This window comes from Sorghum bicolor, chromosome 1, assembly GCF_000003195.3.
Source record: "Sorghum bicolor cultivar BTx623 chromosome 1, Sorghum_bicolor_NCBIv3, whole genome shotgun sequence".
NCBI lineage: Eukaryota > Viridiplantae > Streptophyta > Magnoliopsida > Poales > Poaceae > Sorghum > Sorghum bicolor.
Window position 1 is genome coordinate 75,569,922 of NC_012870.2, and position 22,701 is coordinate 75,592,622.

Below are 22,701 nucleotides of genomic sequence, written 5' to 3' on the forward strand. Positions count from 1 at the left end.
TATTATGTATGTATACATATGAATTTGACTTGCATGTATTTATTGTATTATATCTAGTAAAAAATTGCTAAGCTAATAAACTAATATTTGGTTACATTATAGAAGAATTAATTGGTCTATTATGTATGTATATATATGAATTTGGCTTGCATGTATTTTATTGTATTAGATCTAGTAAAAAAATTGCTAAGCTAAAGAACAAAAACTAATATTTGGTTACATTATAGAGGAATTAATTGGTGATGAAACAAATAGTGTATGTACACAACTTGTATGTTAATAGATTAAAGATTTAAAGTATTTCACATGATATAGATGACATGGTCATTTTTTGTAATTAATATGGGATGACATGGACTTAGTGGGGAATGATGTGGACACCTTGCATGGAGAGATAGAATTTTTAGTGGGGAATGATGTGGACATCTTGCATGAAGAGAGAATTCATCTAGTGGGGTTTAGCTTTATAAGAGTTATAGATTACTAGCAAAAGTGCCTGTACGTTGCAATGGAATCATTGTCGATTTCTAACTTTTGTCCGTCTCATTGTCTACATTTAGCGGTGGTGGCCTTATCCTTATCATACGGACGTACAATAGGTAGAGACAATCATCCCTGAATGTAGACACTTTCTTCCATATGAATCATATCCTAATTTAAATAGATCCCTCTTCTCTAAGTACTCTAATTAAGAATCCAAGTATAAAATGATAATAAGATATAAATGTAAAAGAGTTGACGAGCCCCTTGTATTTGGATCTGAAAAGAGTAGATAAACATGCCTTGTATTTGGATTGAAAAGCACCTGTGGTTAGTTAGTTATAATAGAAAAAAATTATTGGGCACAAGAAGATACTACGATCGTGAACTAGACCTATATACACTTGTTTTTTTTCAAAAGACAAAATAACCATTAATTAAATTCTTAATAATATATGATGTTTTTGAAGTATGTCTAGCTATTAGTCTATGTAATATATGTATGCCCCGTCACTTCGCCACCAAAACACAAGGCGACCCAGCCCACCCAACGCAGAAAGACGGCCCGAACCGAGGAAGACCCGCTGCGGCGCTGCCAATCCTACTCCAATCTCAAGTGAATTGGCCAAAAATCGAGTCAATTTATGATTATAGGTTGGATTAAAATCTAAGATGGATTGAAATTTTATCTCTTTATTATTAGGTATAGATTTAACCATTTTAGAAAAATAGTAAATTACAAATAAATAATTTCGCATTGAAAAGTTTATACAATTTCCAAATCGTGTCAGTGTTGACGTGCGTGTGCGTGCACGCGGACTTTTGCCGGTCGACGTGGATAATCAGTGCAAAACCGTGTCAGGCATGCCGTCCCCATACCAACGAAAGTGCGTGTGCGTCCTAATTTTTACTAGATTATATAGAGAGTATATATTAGATTATCTCCCGCAGTTCCGCCGTCCCCTTAGCACCCTCCTCCTTTTCTATACTCCGCCGTCGTCGTAGACGATTTTTTTTTTTCCTCATCATGGAGGGGCAGCAGGTGGATCTTCCTACGATGGGTGCAAATAACACTAGTGTTACTCGTGTTAAAGATTTACTGCCTTTCCTATTGCATGTACCAGTTACCTACTTCCACCCGTCGAAACATGTAAGTGCGTCGTGACCGCCGCCGGGCCATCCGATCTCGCCGCCGCCCTTTTAGTTTCTAACTGCTCCGTTTCCGTTCTACGCACAGGCCAAGCTCGAGGGATTCATCACCGACGGCGGCTACGCCTGCGCCTGCCCCGCCTCCGCCGGCTGCGGCTACCACGGCAAGGTCAGTCAGCTCGATCGATCGATCACATTATGCCCATCTTTTACGGAACACCGTACCTCGCCGGTTCTGTGGCTTTCCGCGGAAATTCTCTGAGGGTTTTTCTTCTCGATCTGCAACGCGCATGCAGCGGAAATAATTCTGAGGGTTTTTTCTTCTCGATCAACGCCGCGCTTGCAGGTGCTGTCGGCGCGGCAATTCGAGAAGCACGCGGGGGCCGAGTCGAATAACCCGAACGGTCACATCCTCCTGCGCAACGGCAAGTCGCTCTACCAGCTTTTCCATGACCTCAGGCACGTGCCCGCCGAGGCGTTGGCGGCGAAGTTCCTGGAGTTCGCCGGGGTACCCATGACGACTGTGCCCGCCGCCGAAGCCTCGCCCGCGAGCTGGGAACCCAACGGTATTCAGGTTGATGATGCGACGGCGGAGGCCCCTTGGGCCCCTGCGCTAGCAGCATCGGGAGACGTGGAGATGCTGACCGAGGACGATCAAGAGAAGGCCAGATTGTTTCTGCTTGATTCGAATTTGAGGTGAGCGATATAGTCCACTGATCGATTTGGTTTAGGCTTTTTTCATTGGAGCTGGTCAATAATATTTAAATTATCATAATCAAAATATATAAGGCTCCAATCCACATGCTAATTAACTTCACCTTGCTGTGAATGTGATTGTGAAGCCCCACTTCTAGTTCACTGGGGTCAGCTGCGGAGGATAATTTGGAAGACTACTCGAATGAATCTGCCAGCAATAATAGCATCTCAAACTCTAATTGGGGTGCATCCAGAAGGCGGTCTGTGAGACACTTTAGACCACAAGGAGGCACTGAGACTTCGACTACAACCTTCAATGGATGCCCAGACAAAGGGGCTTCTGGCCTTTCTACTGGCACCTCAAAGAAGAAGAAAGGAACTGAAGAAACTTGCAATGCACAGAACACAGGAGGTACTCTCAGTCTCAGCATCATCGATGGTGCAAAGTCTGGTTCTCCTGTACCTATTGCAGTAACCCCTAACTACTCGATACATGATTCCACAGATTATTTAGGGCTTATTCCTTTATCAAGTCCAGTAACAAGCGCTCAAGGATCACGCCCAAACTGCAGCATAGACTCAAAGTATAAAGAATTGAAAATGAGGTAACAGAAGAGTAAATCTTTTGTAACACTTATTTAAGGAATCTTTCTCCAAAAGCTGATGAAACATGTTCTTTTACTTTATACATGGCATTTTGAAAGGACGCATAACCTACCTTTTCACTTTACTAACACAGGGATACCACTTTGCATCCACTGATTTTCAAGGAAGGTGGCCTTCCAGATAATACTTTGTTGACTTACAAGTTGAAGAACGGAGAGGTGCTCTGGATATTTACGTGAACTATATTGGTCCCTTTTCCACATTCACCTGAATTCTCCTAGCGCACTCTTAAGAGGACTCATGCTTCACTGTTTTTTAGGTTCGAAGGCAAGGGTATAAGAAGGGAACTGTTATCGTCTGCAATTGTTGCAATGAAGAGGTACAAAACTAATAAGCAATCAACGAATTTTGTTTTTTAGAGTGTAATTAATCTACTCAAGGACCAATAATTAATGTTTTTGTTGTTCTCTCCTGACTCTAGTATACTCCTTCAGCCTTTGAAAAACATGCTGGCATGGGAGAAAGGCGACAACCGTAAGCACCACCAATTTTAGAAGAAATTATGAATATGTGAATGTAAACTTTATTATACTTAGAAGTTAGAAGAGCTAAAAGTTCAAAATGCCATTCAATTAACTTTTTGTAATAATCTAAACTTGAAAAAAAAAAGAGAATTCGTGGGTGTTTAAGTTCATTAAAGTGTGGTGAAAAAGTTATGTTTCAGGTATCACAACATTTATACATCAGAAGGGGTAACACTTCATGATATAGCTCTGCAACTGCATCGTTTGAATTTGAATTCAAATGGATTTGGCAATGCTAGTGTTTCCAGCTTCAGTGACTACCCAAACCTTACTTCTTCAGGTAACTTAATGGGTGTTGTATAATATGTACCCTGAGGATGGCAATGTGGTTTTCAAGCCAGTGCTCTTATATTCTTGGTGGCTTTACTATTATCATTCTTCATTTCTTTTGCTTTACTGCTACCATTCTTGCTATGCCAAGAGCTTGCAAAGTCATCTACTGCTGTCTTGAGATGGATACAGTATTGTTGTATATCATTTGTTCTAGAGGGTGTTTTATCTGTATAGAGATTTATAGTTTTTTTTTGTTGAAATGAAGTTTCTTTTTTCTTCTGCAATCATCAGTGCCTCCTATCCTGGCTTTCAAACCCCTTTTGTTTGTTTTACATAATTGGTTTGATACAGTCTTGTCACTAAATCTATTAAGTTGTATTATGAACCGTGATTTGTTACTTACCATCATTGATTTTCCCACTTGCGTGAATGCACTGGTGATCTACTATGTATCAATTTTCTGTTCTTGTGTGTTCGAAGCGTGTAGTCCACTTGGTTTATGTGCCTTCTGCTGATACAGTATTTTTTCAATATCTTTATAAGTGAGCAGAGTAATTATAATTTATAATTATGCTTGGACTTCACACTGTCCAGTTACAAGAACTGACTTTGTTGGCTTCAGTAGTCTACTAGGCCTTTTTTTGCTTCCTTTGGTGACATATACTTTTATTTGAAGAACATGTTATTTAGGTTTAAGATTTAATTGTATTACCTTGAGGCAAGGAGGGAGTGATTGTAGAGCTTTATGTTTCAGCAAATAATTTGGAGTCTCTTTGTGCTATGCCAATATAATTGGTTCCTTACATTAAAGGTTGTGGCAAAGAACCTTCTACTACCAGTGGACCTATTGTTCCCCTGAAACGGACTTTACAAGAAAGAGTGGTCCAAACAGAGAGTTGCTATTTCTGTAGGTAAGATATTAATAATAAGTATTTTTATCGGTAGATTAACAAGATCAGGTGAACTTCTTTATATGAAAATTTGCATATGTATATAATGTCAGGTATGGTGACACAGAGTTTGGAAAATTGGATCCAAACACAATTTTCTTCTGTAACCAGGTCTGTTCTGCTTTATGCTTAGTGTGTCCAACGTTTTGCCTTTAATAGATTGCTGGCTTGTGGATTATGCCTTTTTGCTATCTGCAGTGCGAGAGACCATGCCACGTGAGATGCTACAATAGTAGAGATAGAGATGTAAAAAAGGTTTATGACATTTTCACTTATATTGCTGAATTGGAGGCCTGCCATTGTGAAAGATAGAGCTGATTGGTTAGATTGAACATTTCAGGTGCCTCTGGAAATTCTGAAAGAATACATGTGTTTTCGTTTCTTGTGCTGCGAAGAATGTCAATCACTTCGTGCCCGTCTAGAAGGAGTGGAAAAGGGTGAAGAGATCGCCTTCCTTAGACAGATAAGGTCCAATATTTGTTGGCGGCTTTTAAGTAAAGCGGATGCAAGTAGGGATGTCAAACTCTACATGTCTCAGGCCATCGATATCTTCAAAGTAAGGTGTTCTTTCACTTATATATATATATATATATATATATATATATATACCGAGCAAAATTCAGTATCGCTCAGTATTCGTGTTTCAGTATTGTTCAGTATTTCGTGGTCCTGAGTAGTACTGCTCAATATTTTTTCTACTCAGTTTTGACTTACGGTGCAGAATAGTGCTGCCGTATATATATATATATATATATATATATATATATATATATATATATATATATGGAGACAATTCTTTCACTTATAAGTTTTGCAATAGCTTCTTGGATGCTATAGTCTCACCTCGATCTCTATACTTCATAGGATGCATTTGTGGAATCTACTGATGCGCATAGTGACATCTTCTCGGATATGGTTTATGGGTATGCTCTTTCTTATTTTGCCAACTTGCAATTGATTCTTGCCTGAGCTCTATCTTTTTTTTTTCCTTTTTTGTCTCATAGATCTCTTTCGCTATTTGCTGTAACCCCCCTTTTTGTAATTTAACTTACCTCCCTTTAATAAAGTTCCTCAAGGCCCCTCCAGTTCTCTCAAAAAAAAAAACTCTTAAGTGCTGTATGAGTGGGTTTATTGATCGATCTGCGTTTACCTTTAGTCATCTTTTCATAAATTGAAGTGTGGAAATAAAATCTAAACTTCATTGTTGCAGAAAAAATGGAGCAGGAGAGAAGGATTTTCGAGGAATGTATTGTGTAGTGTTAACTGCAAGGTGGTTATTTCCGTGCCTGGCCTGCTCTTCTTTATTATGCCATTCTGTGTTCTTCTAATCTGCATAATGGCACATCACATCTGTTATGCATTCAATCCTTGCACTTGTATGGTTCTGCGTACAGACTTTACAAGAAAAGAGCACACATATAAACCGTAGATTGTTAGCATCCTCAAATTGAGTTAGTATGACTTTTCTTTACTATTTGTATTCTTACTTTTTTCCCATTTTGATTTTATTGCAGTACGCATGTTGTATCTGCTGCGATTCTGAAAGTGCGCGTGGAACAATTTGCAGAACTGGTCCTTATTGCTACTCGTAGCGAGTGCAGAAAAAAGGTGGAAATGCACTTGAATCATACACTCCATAGCTGATATTATCGATTATCTCCTGTAATTAATATGATTTATTCTACATGTCCCACTTCTAAAAAAAATAAGAGGGTCAGATGCATAACTAGAGAATGTCGATGAGATGCTGACAGAAGTATCTCCTAATAATTATCTGATACAGGTTTCTGCTGCAACTCCGAACAATAAATTGAAATATTTAATAAAATATGAATCGTATATATAGGCAGACATTTTTGGCGCCATTCCACTTTACGTCAATTCTTAAATTGTTATATCTCATTCGATTGTCTTGTCCCTCAGCATATGGGATAATGGGAGTCTTGTCTTGTTTTGTTAATTATGGGTGAAATCAGGTCTGCTATTTTAGTGGTCTTATTTTTTGGAGTTTCTTTGTGCAGGGCTACTTCAGACTTCTCCTAAAGTCAATCGAGGCAAATTTGAGAGCCTGTAATGTGAGCCTTCTTATGGCGCCTGTTGACCCTGAAATGGCGCAAATCTGGTCAGAGAAGCTTGGGTTCACAATTTTGTCAGCCGAAGAGGTAATCCTATTCTCTATCGCATATTCCCTGTAGTTCATGAAACGAAGAAATTATTCAATAATTTTTTTTGAACCAATACTAATTAAATATTCACTAAAAAACTTATCAATGCCGATTTTTGAATAGGCGGCAATGATGCCAATTTGAACCGGCAGTGATAAAACAGAACAATTGTGTAAGTTCTAGGATTCAAACTTGGGACCTTAATATTTTTCAACAAGTGTTCATACCATCTCAACTCTGCTCCGCCAATACAACTTTGATGTTGATTTTGTCTCCATTCAAGATTGCTCAACAGATTCAAGAACTCAATTAAATAGTTGATATATAAACCATCTGATTTTTTTTTAAAAGTCAACTACAAAGTTTTACATCTCATTGAACTCTATAATTTTGATGTAAAATTTATCTTGATCCGACATCATATAAAAAAATTATGAGTTTTTTCGTGCAAACCAAGCGGTAAGTAGCTACAAACTATTAATAGGTACGTTTTCATTGCCGGTAATGATAGTGCCGATAGTGATGTCTTGTTTTTGGAGTAGTAATTACAATTGTTTTCTTTGTTTTGCTAATACAAGCGGTATTATCGCTCACATGTTTTTCTGTTGACAGAAGAAGTCAATGCTGGAGTCGCACCCCTTGGTGATGTTCCAGGACCTAGTCTTGGTGCAGAAACCACTTGCTTGAGCAAATCTAATCCATGTTTGATCAGACTACTTCAGAAATGAGCAAATCTAATCGATGTTTGATCAGACTACTTCAGAAATGAAAATCTGGTTCGTGCTGCTTGGGAGAGAATTTACCTTTTCTAGATGATTTACCTGTTGCATAGGTTAGTTTAGGAGATGATTCTATGCACAACTTTTTCATTCTAGTAGAGACTAGACAGTAGAGACATGAGTTGCCTGTGTACCTTTTCTAAAGTGTCATATATAGACCTTGTTTAGTTGAGGAGGTGAAAAATTTTTGGATATTGTAGCACTCTCGTTTTTATTTGGCAACTATTATCCAACCATGAACTAATTAGACTTAAAAATTCGTCTCACAAATTATAGACAAACTGTATAATTAGTTATTTTTTATTTATATTTAATGTTCTATGTATATATTGTAAAATTCGATGTGACAAGAAATCTTAAAAATGTTTAGGTGAACTAAACCAGACCTTTCCTCTAGATGTGTAAAAATTGGTGCATTGTTAGTTGCGTGTGTGCGGGCAGCATGGTGTGATTGCAGCAGGTGTCGTCGCCTGTATAACCACACGTGCAGGGCAGCATGGTGTAAATTGGTGCATTGTTAGCACGTGCTTTATTCGACACCTGAATGATTCATGTTTATGCCTCGACGTTTACACGATAATAGTATGGCTGGACGTTTACACGATGGGCACGCGAGTTCGCAGTCCTGTTTGTTTGAAATTATCACCGCTATTTTTCAGCGATTTTTCTTATTACAAACTAACAGTAACAGTATCATCTAAAATTCAGCGAGCTTGAACTTACTATTTTTCAGCAAAGGAATAATATTTTCTCTCATAACAAATTAGTAGCAGCAGTAGTATAGCAAGTTTAAACTTATGGACGCTACTTTTCAGCGTAACAGCTGCTCTTGAGAACAGTGTATCATCTCGACGTTGTTTCATTATTACACGCCAAGTTTATCTAAATTGAACTGAAAGCTCCAACTGAACTGAAAGTTGAACCTGGAAAAGCTAGCAACCATGCGAAGGGAGGGTAGAAATAGCAAAATCAATAAAAATAAAAACAGCAATAAGTACTCACGTGGCTAATGGCAACAACGAGCCCACGTAGGTGACTCCAACGCCGCGCGCGGACCCTGTCCTGACACCCGCCGGAACACGAGTGGCTCTCGTGCAAGCGCGTGGCCGGAAGGGCCCGGCACACCACGGCCGCTGCCCGCCGCAAGCCCGCAAGCATCGCCTAGCAGCTGCAGCGGCAGCTGACAGCTGCCCCCAAGAGAGAAGAACCCAGTCCCCGTCCCTTCCCTGCCGTTGCCCCGTCTCCTCCGACTCAAAAGATGTCGTCCTCGCTCCTCCCCACCACCTCCGGCGGGGCTCACATCTGCCCGTCCCCGCCTCGACCGCGCCGCCGCCGCCGGTGTTGCCAAGTAATTGCCGCCGCCTCCGCTCGGCCCGTTTCCGTCGGCGTCGGCCGCCGCGCTGTCTCCTTGGCCGGCGTCGCCGCCTGGCTCGTCACTACCGTCGGCCGTAAGTACTGCTGTGCTGTGCTGTTCTATGTATCCACAATCGACTCGCTGTCCGTGTCTGTCTGTGGCTGATTTGCTGTGCCCAAACCCCCCAATTGCTGCAGGGGCAGACGCGGCCAGTCCATTGGACAAGTACGTCAAGAGGTACGAGTACTAATCAAGCACGGGAAAACATGTCGAATTGGATTGCTGCAGGCTGTGGCATTTCATCTGCATAACACCTTATCGCCTCTTGCTTATTGCTGTCCCTGAACTGCTACTGTCAGGAAGAAGTTGGAGCCTTTGGAGAGCTACGTTCCGGCTGTCCTGCTAACTATTGACCAATTCGTTGATCTAGGTAGTACGATGATCAGTATCCCATGGTATCATCCTATTTGGCACCTCAGCAACTTTGGGCGATGCAAAATAAGTATATAATAATAATCTTTTGCATCATCATCAGCAAGTATGAGCTGTATTTATCCATAAGAGTCTCCATTACCATTAATTAGTACTTCGATTTGGAGTCCATAGCGTCTGCCTGCTTGCATAGTTGCATGCTTCTCATCTCACAAATAATCTGTTGAAACTTGGCACAAGCGACCGTTCTTGTTTGCTGCTAGGACTAGAAGTGGAAGTACATTTCTTTTTTACTAAACAATGCTTCTGCCTTTGTCATTTTTTTAAATATGTTTGTCAATTTTTGAGTGGATATTTTAATATGATACAACCTATTCATGAGATATTTTCATGTATATGATTCATTGCAGAGAAATCTTTAGAATTCGAGAAACCAATGTACGACGAGAGCAGATCATTACTTCGCTCTGGACCGGCATCATCTTTGCGGGTCAACATTCGGGCAGTAAGTATCTATTCTGCTGAATGTTAGTCAACATCATTAATCTTTCATGCCCCAGGCTGATACAGTAGTTGGATAGAATATCTCATCATGGTGCAATTTAATTTCTTGATTCTGAATTATGCCAACTGAATCCATGTGACAAAACAAATGCAGGTGGCACAATATGCTTCTAGTAATGGTCAAGGCAAGGCTGCATCAGACGCTGTGGACGAGTGCTTACGGTAAACATAGTATGCTTTTCCTGAATGCACTTCTTTGCAGCAGAACAAAACTTATGAGGTTATGAGATTTGTTGCCTGTGGTTTCCTAGAGCATTGGAAGATCTCGACTCACTGCTACTACGTGCATCACGGAATGATTCGTCAGCGTCCGTTGAAACCATGAGGAGCAAGATCAGTGTTGCCCTTGCAGCATTAGACAAGTAATAGCAAATGGAAACCCCTTCTGCATTTCAAAATCAACAGGGATAGTCACTCACATCTTACTTCATTTTTTGTGTGTGTTCCAGTCTCTTGCAAACGGTGCCATCTGCAGTACTGGATAAAGGAAAGGCGATTGCTGATGCATACCGGACTCCGGTGGATGATTATGTGGAGGAAAATGCTGCCGAGTTGGATCCCAGGCTGAAACAGTTGGAGGATATTCTTTAAGGCTGAATTTTATTAGGTTCAACCTCATGTAGAGTGAAATGAAGAGAAAAAAAATCGTCACAGCACTTCCTTTTTGCAATACTTCCTAGCATTACCATAGCTGTCTCTGTCTGGGTTACTAAATTCCTCGGCCTGTATATGTACGTTAACACAGTACAAAGTAGTACAAAGAAATTATGTAGACCAGGGATAACCTTAGCATTACAATACCTGTTTGGGTTACTAAATTCCTCGAACGGTATATCTATAATATGCGTTAAGCCAGCACAAAGTACAAACGGAATTCTGTAGACCAGGGCTAACAGTAGTAAATGAGTAATGACATCGTATACCATGTTAAGTAAAACTCCCTCCGTCCATTACTTAAATCAATTCCTAAAATCTATAATAGTCAAACTTTTTAAGTTTGACTAACTTTATAGAAAAGAGTAACAACATCTATAACATAAAATACACATCTTATAAAAATATTTTATAATAAATTTAATGATACTAGTTTGATACCATAAATTTTAGTATTTTTTTTTAAAAAAATTGTTAAAGTTTAAAAATTTTGACTCAGGATAATTCTAGGAATAGTTACCAAATAACCATATTACTCTTGATTAGTTTGAGTTCCACCATTAAGAAAATGAAAATCTCACTGCGATGCGGGGTATATATTGTTCTGAAATCTCGCCACGTCCGTCGTCACTTGCCCTAGGGAAGCAAAACTACGTGGGCCGGGCCAGGATGAGTCTTGGTGTTTTTTCAACAGGCCGAAAGAAGGTGTCCTCCTCCTCCAGTCGCGCTCGCGCGTGATGGATTTGATAGGCTGGAGCGCAGGAGAAGCGAGAAGGGAAGAGATCCACCCATGGGCCATGGGCCATGGTATGGTCTGGACTCTGGAGCCACGCGAGGAGGAGGGAGTCGAGGAAACGAGTCTGTCGCTCGATCCGCTGCTCTCCGCAGCATCCATCTCCGCTTGTCCGGTTGCGGCGCAAATGCAGCGGCCTCGGGAATCGGAAGCCAAGTTGCACGGATACCAAGCAATCCGTCAATCAAATCAATCAATGCCCAGCCCCTACAAAAACAATCACCCGTTTCGCGGTGGAGTGCAGCTAGCTTGCATTGGCTTGTTTAGATCCAAAAACTTTTTGGATTTTGACACTGTAGTATTTTTGTTTTTATTTGACAAACATTGTCCAATCATGGAGTAACTAGATTTAAAAGATTCATCTCGTGATTTACAGACAAACTGTGTAATTAGTTTTTATTTTTATCTATATTTAATGCTCCATGCATGTGCCGCAAGATTCGATGTGATGAGAAATCTTGTAAAGTTTTTTTGTTTTTGGGTGTATCTAAACAAGGCCTTAGTTGAAACTTTTGGGAACCGTAACATTTTCGTTTTTATTTGACAAACATTATCCAATTATGGATTAACTAGGTTTAAAAGATTCATTTCGTAATTTACAGGTAAACTGTACCATTAGTTTTTATTTTTGTCTATATTTAATACTCCATGCATATGACGTAAGATTCGATCTGACGGGAAATCTTGAAAATATTTTGGTTTTCAGGGTGAACTAAGCTTGCAGGCCTTTTTAATTTTCATCTCAAACCTTTTTGGCTAATATTTAGACACATGGACCACTAAATATAAATTAAAAAACAATTAATTTAACAGATTGTATATATATTTTAGGAAATAAATATTTTAAGTCTAATTATTTTATAATTTAATATTAATTATTATAGTTATAATTGTGTTATAGTAAGCTTTTTTCTTAGGCTCTGTATAGTTTCCTATCAAAAAAATTTCATCTATTCCATCGAATCTTTAGACACATGTATAGAACATTAAATGTAAATAAAAAATATAATAATTACACAGTTTGGTTGAAAATCGTGAGACGAATCTTTTAAGCCTAGTTAGTCCATAATTAGCCTTAAGTGCTACAGTAACCCACATATGATAATGACAGATTAATTATATTTAATAGATTTGTTTTACAGTTTTCAAACGAGTTATATAATTTGTTTTTTATTAGCTTTTGAAAACTTCTCCTAAGATTTTTCCAATACATCTGATGTAACCTCTAAAATTTTTTTATCTCGAATCTAAATACGGCCTTAAACTAAACAAGGGAGTGGCCTGCGAGAGCGGGAGACGTGTGGTGGTGACTCCGGGAAGTCGCCTGCATCTGCATGCAAGGGGACAAATCACAAACGTCGTATAGAAGAGAGAGAGAGAGAGAGAGAGAGAGCGCGCGCGCGCGCCAAGGGGGTGGCACGTCTACCGAGGGAGATAAACCGGTGCCTCCTCCTCGGCACCTCGCCTTGTCCGGGTTCCTCCACACCTCACCTGTGTGTCCACTCCATCCGTACGTCACCCTTATCGCTCCGTAGCTGGTAGCTCTACATACTGTAGTGCAGCTTTGCTACCGTCACCAATTTTAGGCTCCGTTTAGGCCATGTTTAGATACACCCAAAAACCCAAAACTTTACAAGATTTCCTGTCACATCGAATCTTGCGGCACATGCATAAAGTAGTAAATATAGATAAAAAGAATAACTAATTGCACAGTTTATCTGTAAATCACGAGACAAATCTTTTAAGCCTAGTTACTCCATATTTAGACAATGTTTGTCAAATAAAAACGAAAATGCTACAGTGTCAAAATCCAAAAACTTTTTGCATCTAAACAAGCCTTTAGTTGGCAGCGGTAAAACTTAACTCCCATTATATTAAATGTTTAAATATATAAATATATATATATATAATACTAAATATACACTATTTACGAAACTAAAAACACCGTTAGAGAGTAATTTGTGAGACGAATCTTTCAAACCTAATTAGTTTGTGATTTTTTTTTCTCAATCACGCAAAAGGCTTGCGCGTATTTTCATTAATGAGGAAGCAGTTAAATTACAAGTGGGCGGTTTGACAAGAGCACGCCCTGTCCCCCCTCCTCTTTACAAAGACTTAGGCTATTACTCGCTGTAGGAACCTCCCTAAGTGCTTAGCGCCGGCCGTGATCCAAAGCTCCGCTTGATGCTTAATCAGTGCCTTGAGCGCGTCTAGCTGAGTCGTTGCTCCGCGGAAACACCTCGCGTTGCGTTCCTTCCAGAGCTCCCATGCTATTAGTGCAAACATGGTGTCCGCTCCCTTGGCGTAGGCCGTCGGCCATAGCGCCCGCCAAGTTCCCCACCACTCGACCATGGTCCCATCTGGCTGTTGCTGTACCTGACCTCCCAGAGCCGCCGCTGCTTCGACCCAAAGCTGTCGCGCGAAGGGACATTGGACAATGATGTGATCAATCGTTTCTGCCTGCTAGTCACACAGGAAGCAGGCGTCATGAGCTTCGAGTCCGTGGCGACGACGTCTATCCGCTGTCCAGTGGCGTCTGCGCAAGGTCAGCCAGAGGAATAGCTTGACGCGAAGCGGCGCCCACACTTCCCAGACACGCACGCAGCCCGGGATGGGGTGTGAGCCGATGTGCAGCGCCTGATATGCCGACCTGACGGAGAAGCTCCCGTCTGGACTCCATCGCCATACCAGGAGGTCCGGGTCATTGTTGAGCTCGACGTCGCGGGTGGCGTGCCAGACCCGTAGATATTCTGCTGCTGCTGGGACCGTGATCCCGCCAGAGATGACACTAATTATCTAATAAAAAAGTAATAATACGTGTTAAATTATAACACCTTTAACCAAACACCCTAAATCTGTAGAGGTTGGTGTTCACACGTATGGTGACGTTTTCCGAGGACCAAGGCTAAGGTCTTGTTTATTTGAAAGAAAAATTTTGGTTTGGATGATACTTTAGCATTTTTGTTTGTATTTAAAAATTATTATCCAATCATAGACTTACTAAATTTAAAATATTCATCTCTCAAATTATAGATAAACTATATAATTAATTACATTTTTATCTATATCTAATGCTCTATACATATTTTCTAAAGATTTAATGTGATAAAGAAATCTTAAAAAAATTAAGAACTAAACAAGACCTAAGCAACCTAGTTTGCTTCCAAAAGCCAGAGCAAACGGCTTGTCGGTCTCGTTGGAGTTGGAGGTCAAGATGGCAACGGCTATCTCAAACCTGACTAGCCGACGAATTTTACTCGATAAAGAAATGAGTATGAGAATTTTCTACTCATGAGTATGTTATTGGACAAAATCCTATACCCATCAGATATGACGGATACAGATATGGGTGTATACTACCCATACCCGTCTACCCGCGGGTAAAAAATACCCACCAAAATAACTAGTCACTCTTGTTATTTTATCCTATATAACCCATGAATTTGTTCTAAATCTAACTAAACTCTCCTAGTATATATATGAATTTAATGTTATTATATAAATATTAGTTTGTAACTTGTTGAAAGCTTAGAATGATTTTTTTTTGCGTGTGAATGTCTCGGGTATACTATCGAGTGCGGGTTACCTGTCGGGTAGAATTACCCGCAGGTACGGGTATGAGAGCATTTTCCTACCCGTGTACGGTTACGGGTAATCTGATGGGTAAAATTTAGACTTCGCGGGTGCGAGTGCGGGTGGCCACTACCCGTCGTGTACGTACCCGTTGCCACCTCTAGTTGGAGGCGAGCAAGCCTAGCATCAGCATGCACTCATGGTAAAAATTTGGACATATACCCTCACACTATAGACCATAAGATTCGTATCTAGTAAGAGAATTGTCTTTCTTCTACTAGACACAAATCTCAGTGTGAGTCATTTGGTCTATATTGCAAGGACATGTGCTTTGAGAGGTAAAAGAACTGACTTCCTCATGCACAACTCTTTTTTTCCCCTTCAAATTACTCGGGTCCCGGCGGCCTGATGCGCCAGCGCCAGCCCGGTGGGTGGACTCAAGATGTGTGAGAGGATTATTTGTTTGGGCTGAAAAGTCATGGCAGAAAGTACTGTTTGATAAGTTGTTATAAGAGAAAAAACTATTAAATAACTAGCAAATTCGACTGATAATCGCAAACAAACAAGGATTTTTTTTTTGTTCTCCTTTGTTTGAGAGAGGTGTAATTTTGAAGGATTAGGAAAACAAATCAAAAAATGAGATTGAAAAGAGAATTAGAGCATGTTTTCTTTTACCTCAATCCCCTTTAAGGAAATTGGTTTTACTTCAATCTGATGGAGTTGCTCAGGTGACCTTTCGAGAAAAGAAGATGTGCCGCTTTTCTAATTATTAGGTTTCAAATGTTTTTTTATTTATTTTCACAAAATAAAAACTTGTTTTCCTCAAAACAGCCATATTAAATATTTATATAAAAGAAACCCTATGGAAAAATAATTTTCTATATCTCTAAACTATTACAAATACTCCCTCCGTCTCATGATTATAAGCATAACTACTATTTTGAGTTGTCCCTGGATACAAGACATAACTACTGTTTATGTGAAGCCCAACGGTTTTGCTTGAACGAGCGGTAATTAATGTTTTTCTTAGTCTTTGTACTTAGGCCTTGTTTAGTTCTAAAATTTTTTTAGATTTTGTTACTGTAACATTTTCGTTGTTATTTGACAAATATTATTTAATCATAGACTAACTAGGCTCAAAAGATTCATCTCGTGATTTACAGACAAATTGTGCAATTAGTTTTTATTTACGTCTATATCTAATGCTTCATGTATGTACTCCAAGATTTGATGTGACGGAGAATCTTGAAAAATTTTTGGTTTTTGGGGTGAACTAAAGAAGGCCTTATTTGATGAGTCAGGTCAAGTATTATGAGACAAAAGGAGTATAAGACCAGTCTCAGTGGAGAGTTTTATGGCGTTGTTTTTAAGACTGCCATATCATATGAAATAAAATAAAATTTAAATGAAACACTCATTTTCAATGGAAAGTTTCATTTTATAGTTTCATAGTCATTTAATTCCAAGACTCATAGAGAGTTGGTAATCGTGCCAAGAGAGTTTCATCTAGTCCATGTCATAAAATTCATTTGTTTGATTCCTTTGTTTAATTCCTTTGTTTGAGTAGATAAAACATATTTTTTTCTTTTTTCTTAAATACACTGTTATGTCATAAAAAAATTATATGACAACCTATTTAACATAGATGAAACTCACATAAAACTTCTATTGCGACTAACCTTAGTTAACCGAGGGATTGGATTCTTGAAGTTATCATGTCTAGTTGAATCTATAGATTATACTACAATGCAATTTCATTTGCTGAGGCCTGGTTTAGATACACCTAAATTCTAAAAGTTTATAAGATTTCTTATTATATCAAATCTTTAGACGTATGCATAAAATATTAAATAAAAATAAAAATTATTAATTACACAATTTATCTGTAATTTGGGAGACAAATTTTTTAAATATAGTTAGTTTATACTTATATAATAATTATTAAATATAAACGAAACTGTTATGGTGGCTTGAGGCCTTGTTTAGTTCCTTAAGGAAATAATTTCGCGACACTATAGCACTTTCGTTTGTTTGTGGTAATTATTATCTAACTATGGACTAACTAGGCTTAAAAGATTCGTCTCGTCAATTCCGACTAAATCATGCAATTAGTTTTTATTTTTGTCTGCATGCGTCTAAAAATTCAATTTGATGGAGAATCTTGAAATTTTTTGGATTTTTAGATGAAAGTAAACAAAGCCTGAATCTATAGGTTTGTTAATGACTTCGAGGAAAGTTATGGGAGCACGTCAACGGAAGTGTGATTCATTTCCTTGGCTTTCTGCGCGCTGTTTGTTGTTTTCCTCTCGGGAACGGCGAAAGCCCAGGAGTCCAGTCCAGGCTGTTCGTGTGCGCATGCATCGCACAGTACTCCCAAAAGAGCAAACTCCCTAGGCGGCCGCATCGGCTGGCGGCTGGCTGGGAGCAGGGCACCGGCTGCCGTGCCATGCCTAGTCCCAACGAGGGGCGTTCTGCGGTTCTGGGCACGGCAGACTTGAGAGTTGAGACTCGATCGGCCGCACACTGAGGCCTTGTTTACTTCCACACAAAATCCTAAAATTTTTCAAAATTTTCCATCACATCGAATCTTTAGACGCATGCATGAAGTATTAAATATAGACGAAAATAAAAACTAATTGCACAGTTTGATCGAAATTGAGGAGACGAATCGTTTAAGCCTAGTTAATCCATGTTTGAATAATAATTACCACAAACAAACGAAAGTGCTATAGTGTCGCGAAATTTTTCCCTTCGAGAAGGGTTCATGGCATTTGCCCTGCCATTTGCTGTTTCTAGTGGGTTACGAATTGCCTGGCCTGGCCTTTAAAAAACCCCAAAACGTACTATCAAACATGAGATTGTTATTACCATGGCACCACGCCTAACCAATATTTACTATAATATTTTCAACCATATCTTTTCAGATCAGCGAATAAGCATCTTAACATCTAATGAATTAAAATTAAAATGATGACCTTATTCTATGCAAATTCCAACCCAGGCATCTTAACACCTAAGTTCTTCTAAAGAAATAGTTTAAGAAGTACTTAAGGCCATGATACATGATCAAGTTCTTCGCAAGTTTTACACTAAGATATAAGTAGGTCCTTAAGAACAAGAACTTAGTGTCAGATGTCTTAAGCACTCCACCAAGCAATTCTAGTTGTCAGTTGTCCACTAGAGAACTTGCACACAAACAATTAGGGTGACAAATAATGTAAGAATCAAAAGAGAGGCAAGAGACAAACTAGAAATTTTTACCTTTTTCACATGCCCTAGTTCCCGTCTGAGCACCAAAGGAATCACGAAGACTCAGTTAAAGTACGCTTCATTATTGAATACCTCTTATCCCCTCAGCAAAAGCAGATTTCAAACATGAATACCATTTGGATCTTCCTCAACAAGAAATCCACTGAGGGAGGTCACCGAGTTCCTCACCAGGTCATCTAGGCGATAGCAGACACTAAGGGCACTCACAATGCAGACTTTATCATGGAGTCTAAAGTTATTTATTACCTCGAATAATGTGGACTTGGAGTCTAAATAAGACTTGGAGTCTTTTTTCTACCTCTTTCTTCAATAAATATGCTGCCACATCAGCAAAATACCATAAATAATATGTAATTAATTGTCTTGGACTCTGTGATAGAGTCTTGCATTGGGAGTGCCCTAAGACCAGTCTCAATGCATAGTTTCATGGCACAGTTACTAAGACTGTAAACTAGGTAACCGAGCCACAAGAGTTTTATGGTGATGAAACTCTCTCTCATCTGATGAAACTCCTTCATTTAATGATCCTGCCAAGTCAGCAATTTTGTTTATGTGGCACCCTATTTAATATGCATGACACTCTCATGAAACTTGCATGGAGACTGGCCTAAAAGTAATAAATTTTCAGCTCCAACTCAAAGTAATCCAACCAACAACATATCGGTAGCACTCATCAAGGCTACCTCTTGAATCCCAATTCTTGGCTTGAACGGCTCTCCAAAGGCTTCACTAACACATATGTAAGTGTTGGCAATGCAATAATAAAGGTAGAACATATATATCCAAAAGAGCTGAAGATTGACTACATAGATAGTGAAGGCAATGCTAGTCGAAGGAAACAACTACCAGCACAGTCATCAATCATCACCAATGACCTCTATTGCCATCATCAAATCATACTATGATGTTGTGCTAACTTGTTTTGAAACAGTTAAAAAGGAATATACCAGAATATTTCCAGGCACCCAGTGTCACAAGTCAACACCGAATATACGACAAAGTTTTGAGACTTCAGAAGACTCATACTCGATACTCATCAATTGCCAAAACCCTGAATCGCTAAATTGGGATTTAGATGCGTTCATCATATCTTTTTTCCTTGATAACAACAAGTGTTTTCAATAAATCAAAAGATGATTTTGATCTTGTGTTGAAAAGAGCTTAGAGGAGGTGTAGTAATGGGCTTATAGCCAAACTAGTCAGCATTTTTGTTGATGTGAAGACAAAAGAGAGAAGAGAACTTGACTCTTAGGCCAATCTCAATGGGGAGTTTCATGTCCCAGTTTCTAACCCATATGATTTTGGAACTACTCCATGTCCCAGTTTCCAACCCATCTGATTTTGGAAATAGTGCAGAAGAGTTTTATAGAGATGAAACTCTCTCTACTCCTATAAAACTCTTATCATCTCTCACTTCATTAGGCCAGTCTCAATGTATGTTTCATGATAGTGTCATGCACATTAGATAGGGTGCCACATAAGTAAAATTGCTGACTTGGTAGGGTCATTAAATGGAGGAGTTTTATCAGATGAGAGAGAAGTTTTATCCCCCATGAAACTCATGTGGCTCGGTTACCTAGTTTATAGTTTTGGTAACTGTGTCATGAAACTATGCATTGTGCATTGAGGCTGGCCTTAATACTGCGACATATCAGCATATTTAATGTCTATGAAACTCTAATAAAATCTACATTGAGACTAACCTTATTATAACACTAGCTAGGCGCAGAAGCATAGACATATATAGGCTCAAATAATAATATATGTGAGGAGGAGTAAGAAAGAGAAATTAAATCATGGTATCATATAATAATAAAACTTTTTTATTACTAAATAGAAAATAACTATTATATAATTTGACTCTTATATATAACTTGATTGATAGCCACACATTTAGCTCTGTTGTTAACATTGCTTTTAGCCAGGATCACTAGGGCCTTGTTTAGTTCCGAAAAATTTTGGGAAATGGACACTGTAGCATTTTCGTTTGTATTTGACAAATATTGTCCAATCATGGACTAACTAGGCTCAAAAGATTCGTCTCGTCAATTTCGACCAAACTGTGCAATTAGTTTTTATTTTTGTCTATATTTAATACTCCATGTATGCGTCTAAAGATTTGATGTGACTGAGAATGTGAAAAATTTTGCAAAATTCTATGGATAAATAAATCCAACAGCCAAAGCGGTAGTACTCCATATGTAGAGGCGCGAGTAGGACGGCCCGTCCAATCGAGTATCTTCCGTAGATTTTCGTCAGGATAGGTGTGCCTCGAGATATCAACACCATTGTTCCTCCAAAAATATCAACACAAAATTGTCACGATTGCCCATCTCCCTTGCTATACTTTCGGCAGCTTTGCAGGCTTGCACGACAAAAGTATTCTCTCCCCTCCCATCCGTACTCGAGTTTATTTCACGTGAGCACCTGCATGGATTCTCGTACCTTCTGGCTCGATTCGCGTGAATGTCAACTCGCAAACTAGAAGTACTCCACTCCATCTGATAAACGTTGGGGTATTTGGAGAGAGTTAGGCCTTGTTTAATTCCGAAAACATTTCGAATTTCGACACTGTAACATTTTCGTTTTTATTTGACAAATACTCTCTCCGTTCCAAAATAAGTGTCGTTTGCGCTTCCCGAAAAATAACTTTAACTAAATATATAGTAAAAAATATTAATATTTATAGTATATAATTAGTATTATTGGAAAGATCTTTAAGTCTAGTTTTTTAACAAATTTATTTAGAGATATAAATATTGCACACATTTTCTACAAATTGAGTCAAAGTTGTAGCACGAAAACCCAAAACGACACTCTTTTTGGGACGGAGGGTGTATTATCCAATTATAAACTAACTAGACTTAAAATATTCATCTCGTGATTTACAAGCAAACTGTACAATTAGTTTTTATTTTCGTCTATATCTAATGCTTCATGTATGTGCTCCAAAATTTGATGTGACGGGAAATCTTAAAAAATTTTTGATTTTCGGGGTGAACTAAACGAGGCCTTACCTATTTGGCATAAAAAAATCGGCCTTCTTCTGTGTTACTCTAAAAATAGAAGTTCTTTACGTAACAATAAGTTGATTTTTTCTTCTCTAAATTTCACTACCGTCACTTTTCTCTGCTACAGTGTTAAGTGACTGCCAAATGACCCATATACCTCTGTATCAAAACAATATGATGTCAAAAAAGGTAGTATATATAAATATCCTGGTTACCAATTAAACTTTTTATTCATTCATCGTCACCCCATTAATTCAGGTTTCTCTTTCTTTTACTATTTTTCCTCTAGTGCTCTAGCCCCCAAATGGTGGAGGCTCTGTTTTCATCAGGGATCGATGTAGTGCATAGTTGCCTGGTCGCCTCCACCACATGCACGATTTTCGGTTTCTTTTGCAGTCTCTCTACACCAGCAACCCCTCCGTATGGAAGAGCTTGAACTTTCTCTAAGTCTTTGTAGATCTATAGAGGGGTGTCATCCACATCCAACAGAGTGATTCCTTACTGGGGAGTCATATGAGGTAGACAATGAGCGCGAAGCAATGAGCATGACAAGACGAGGGGAAACATGGTCGATGATCACACGTGAAGCAAATACTACAAGCATATAGACGTGAACGGCAAAGAAGTGTGCAGATTCTATGACAAACATGTTGCAAATGTTTCTGAAACTTATTTTGGACAATTAATATTTTTATAAGTCACGTGAGCCTTTTCACCTTATCATTTCTAAAAATGTACAATGCTGCAACAAGTTTATCGATTATGTGCGAGTATCGTGTCGATGGTTGCACTTTTGGATTAACTATATTGATTTATTTTTATAAATGTTATCATATGACAAGTTTCATTTTTCTTATTTGATCATATATCTATAAAATGTGTTGTTTTCTTCATGTTGCATTATAAGATATTGCAATGTTTTAAATGGTGATTTTGGATGTTCAATAAAATAGATGATTTCTCATCGGATGATTTATTATAATGAGAGAGAAGTAGTGCAAGCATACCAGAAGACAATATCTTACAATATTTTTTAAAGAATGAAGTCCCGAATGAAGCAGTTACCTAACCTACGTATTAAAATTAGAAATGAAAAAAAAGGAAATGTATGCTCAATAATTAATGGGTAGCTTTCGTTAATAGGAAGAGATATACAAGTATTTTTCCAGTACACAGAGATCTTAGTCATGAAAAAAATTCTAGATCCGTCGACGTCGTCGGTAATGTGACTATCTTTTTAAAAATATGGCAAAAGCTTAGACTACTCCTTTCGTCCCATGAAAATATCATTCTCGTTTCTCTAGAAGTTAAATATTTTTAAACTTTATTCAAATATATATATAAAAAAATATTAACATTTATAATACA

At 38.6% G+C, this 22,701-nt stretch overlaps 2 protein-coding genes across 3 annotated transcripts; both read left to right on the forward strand.

Annotated features, from left to right (window-relative positions):
* On the forward strand, positions 1,718 to 7,881 carry LOC8082024 (increased DNA methylation 1). Of its 2 annotated transcripts, XM_021451551.1 has the most exons (17): positions 1,718 to 1,798; positions 1,976 to 2,325; positions 2,472 to 2,737; positions 2,831 to 2,930; positions 3,065 to 3,149; positions 3,251 to 3,310; positions 3,413 to 3,465; positions 3,656 to 3,795; positions 4,600 to 4,699; positions 4,792 to 4,849; positions 4,937 to 4,993; positions 5,079 to 5,294; positions 5,603 to 5,661; positions 5,949 to 6,008; positions 6,253 to 6,346; positions 6,760 to 6,900; positions 7,516 to 7,881. In XM_021451551.1, the coding sequence occupies exons 2-17, from the start codon at positions 2,144 to 2,146 to the stop codon at positions 7,588 to 7,590; spliced, it is 1,746 nt and encodes a 581-aa protein (XP_021307226.1). In that variant the 5' UTR covers positions 1,718 to 1,798; positions 1,976 to 2,143; the 3' UTR covers positions 7,591 to 7,881. The 2 variants fall into 2 exon arrangements, with proteins under 2 accessions (XP_021307226.1, XP_002465764.2); XM_002465719.2 differs by having other exon boundaries at positions 2,472 to 2,930.
* On the forward strand, positions 8,798 to 10,850 carry LOC8082025. Its single transcript, XM_002465720.2, has 7 exons — positions 8,798 to 9,130; positions 9,234 to 9,273; positions 9,396 to 9,466; positions 9,879 to 9,973; positions 10,127 to 10,194; positions 10,284 to 10,394; positions 10,482 to 10,850. The coding sequence occupies exons 1-7, from the start codon at positions 8,941 to 8,943 to the stop codon at positions 10,621 to 10,623; spliced, it is 717 nt and encodes a 238-aa protein (XP_002465765.1). The 5' UTR covers positions 8,798 to 8,940; the 3' UTR covers positions 10,624 to 10,850.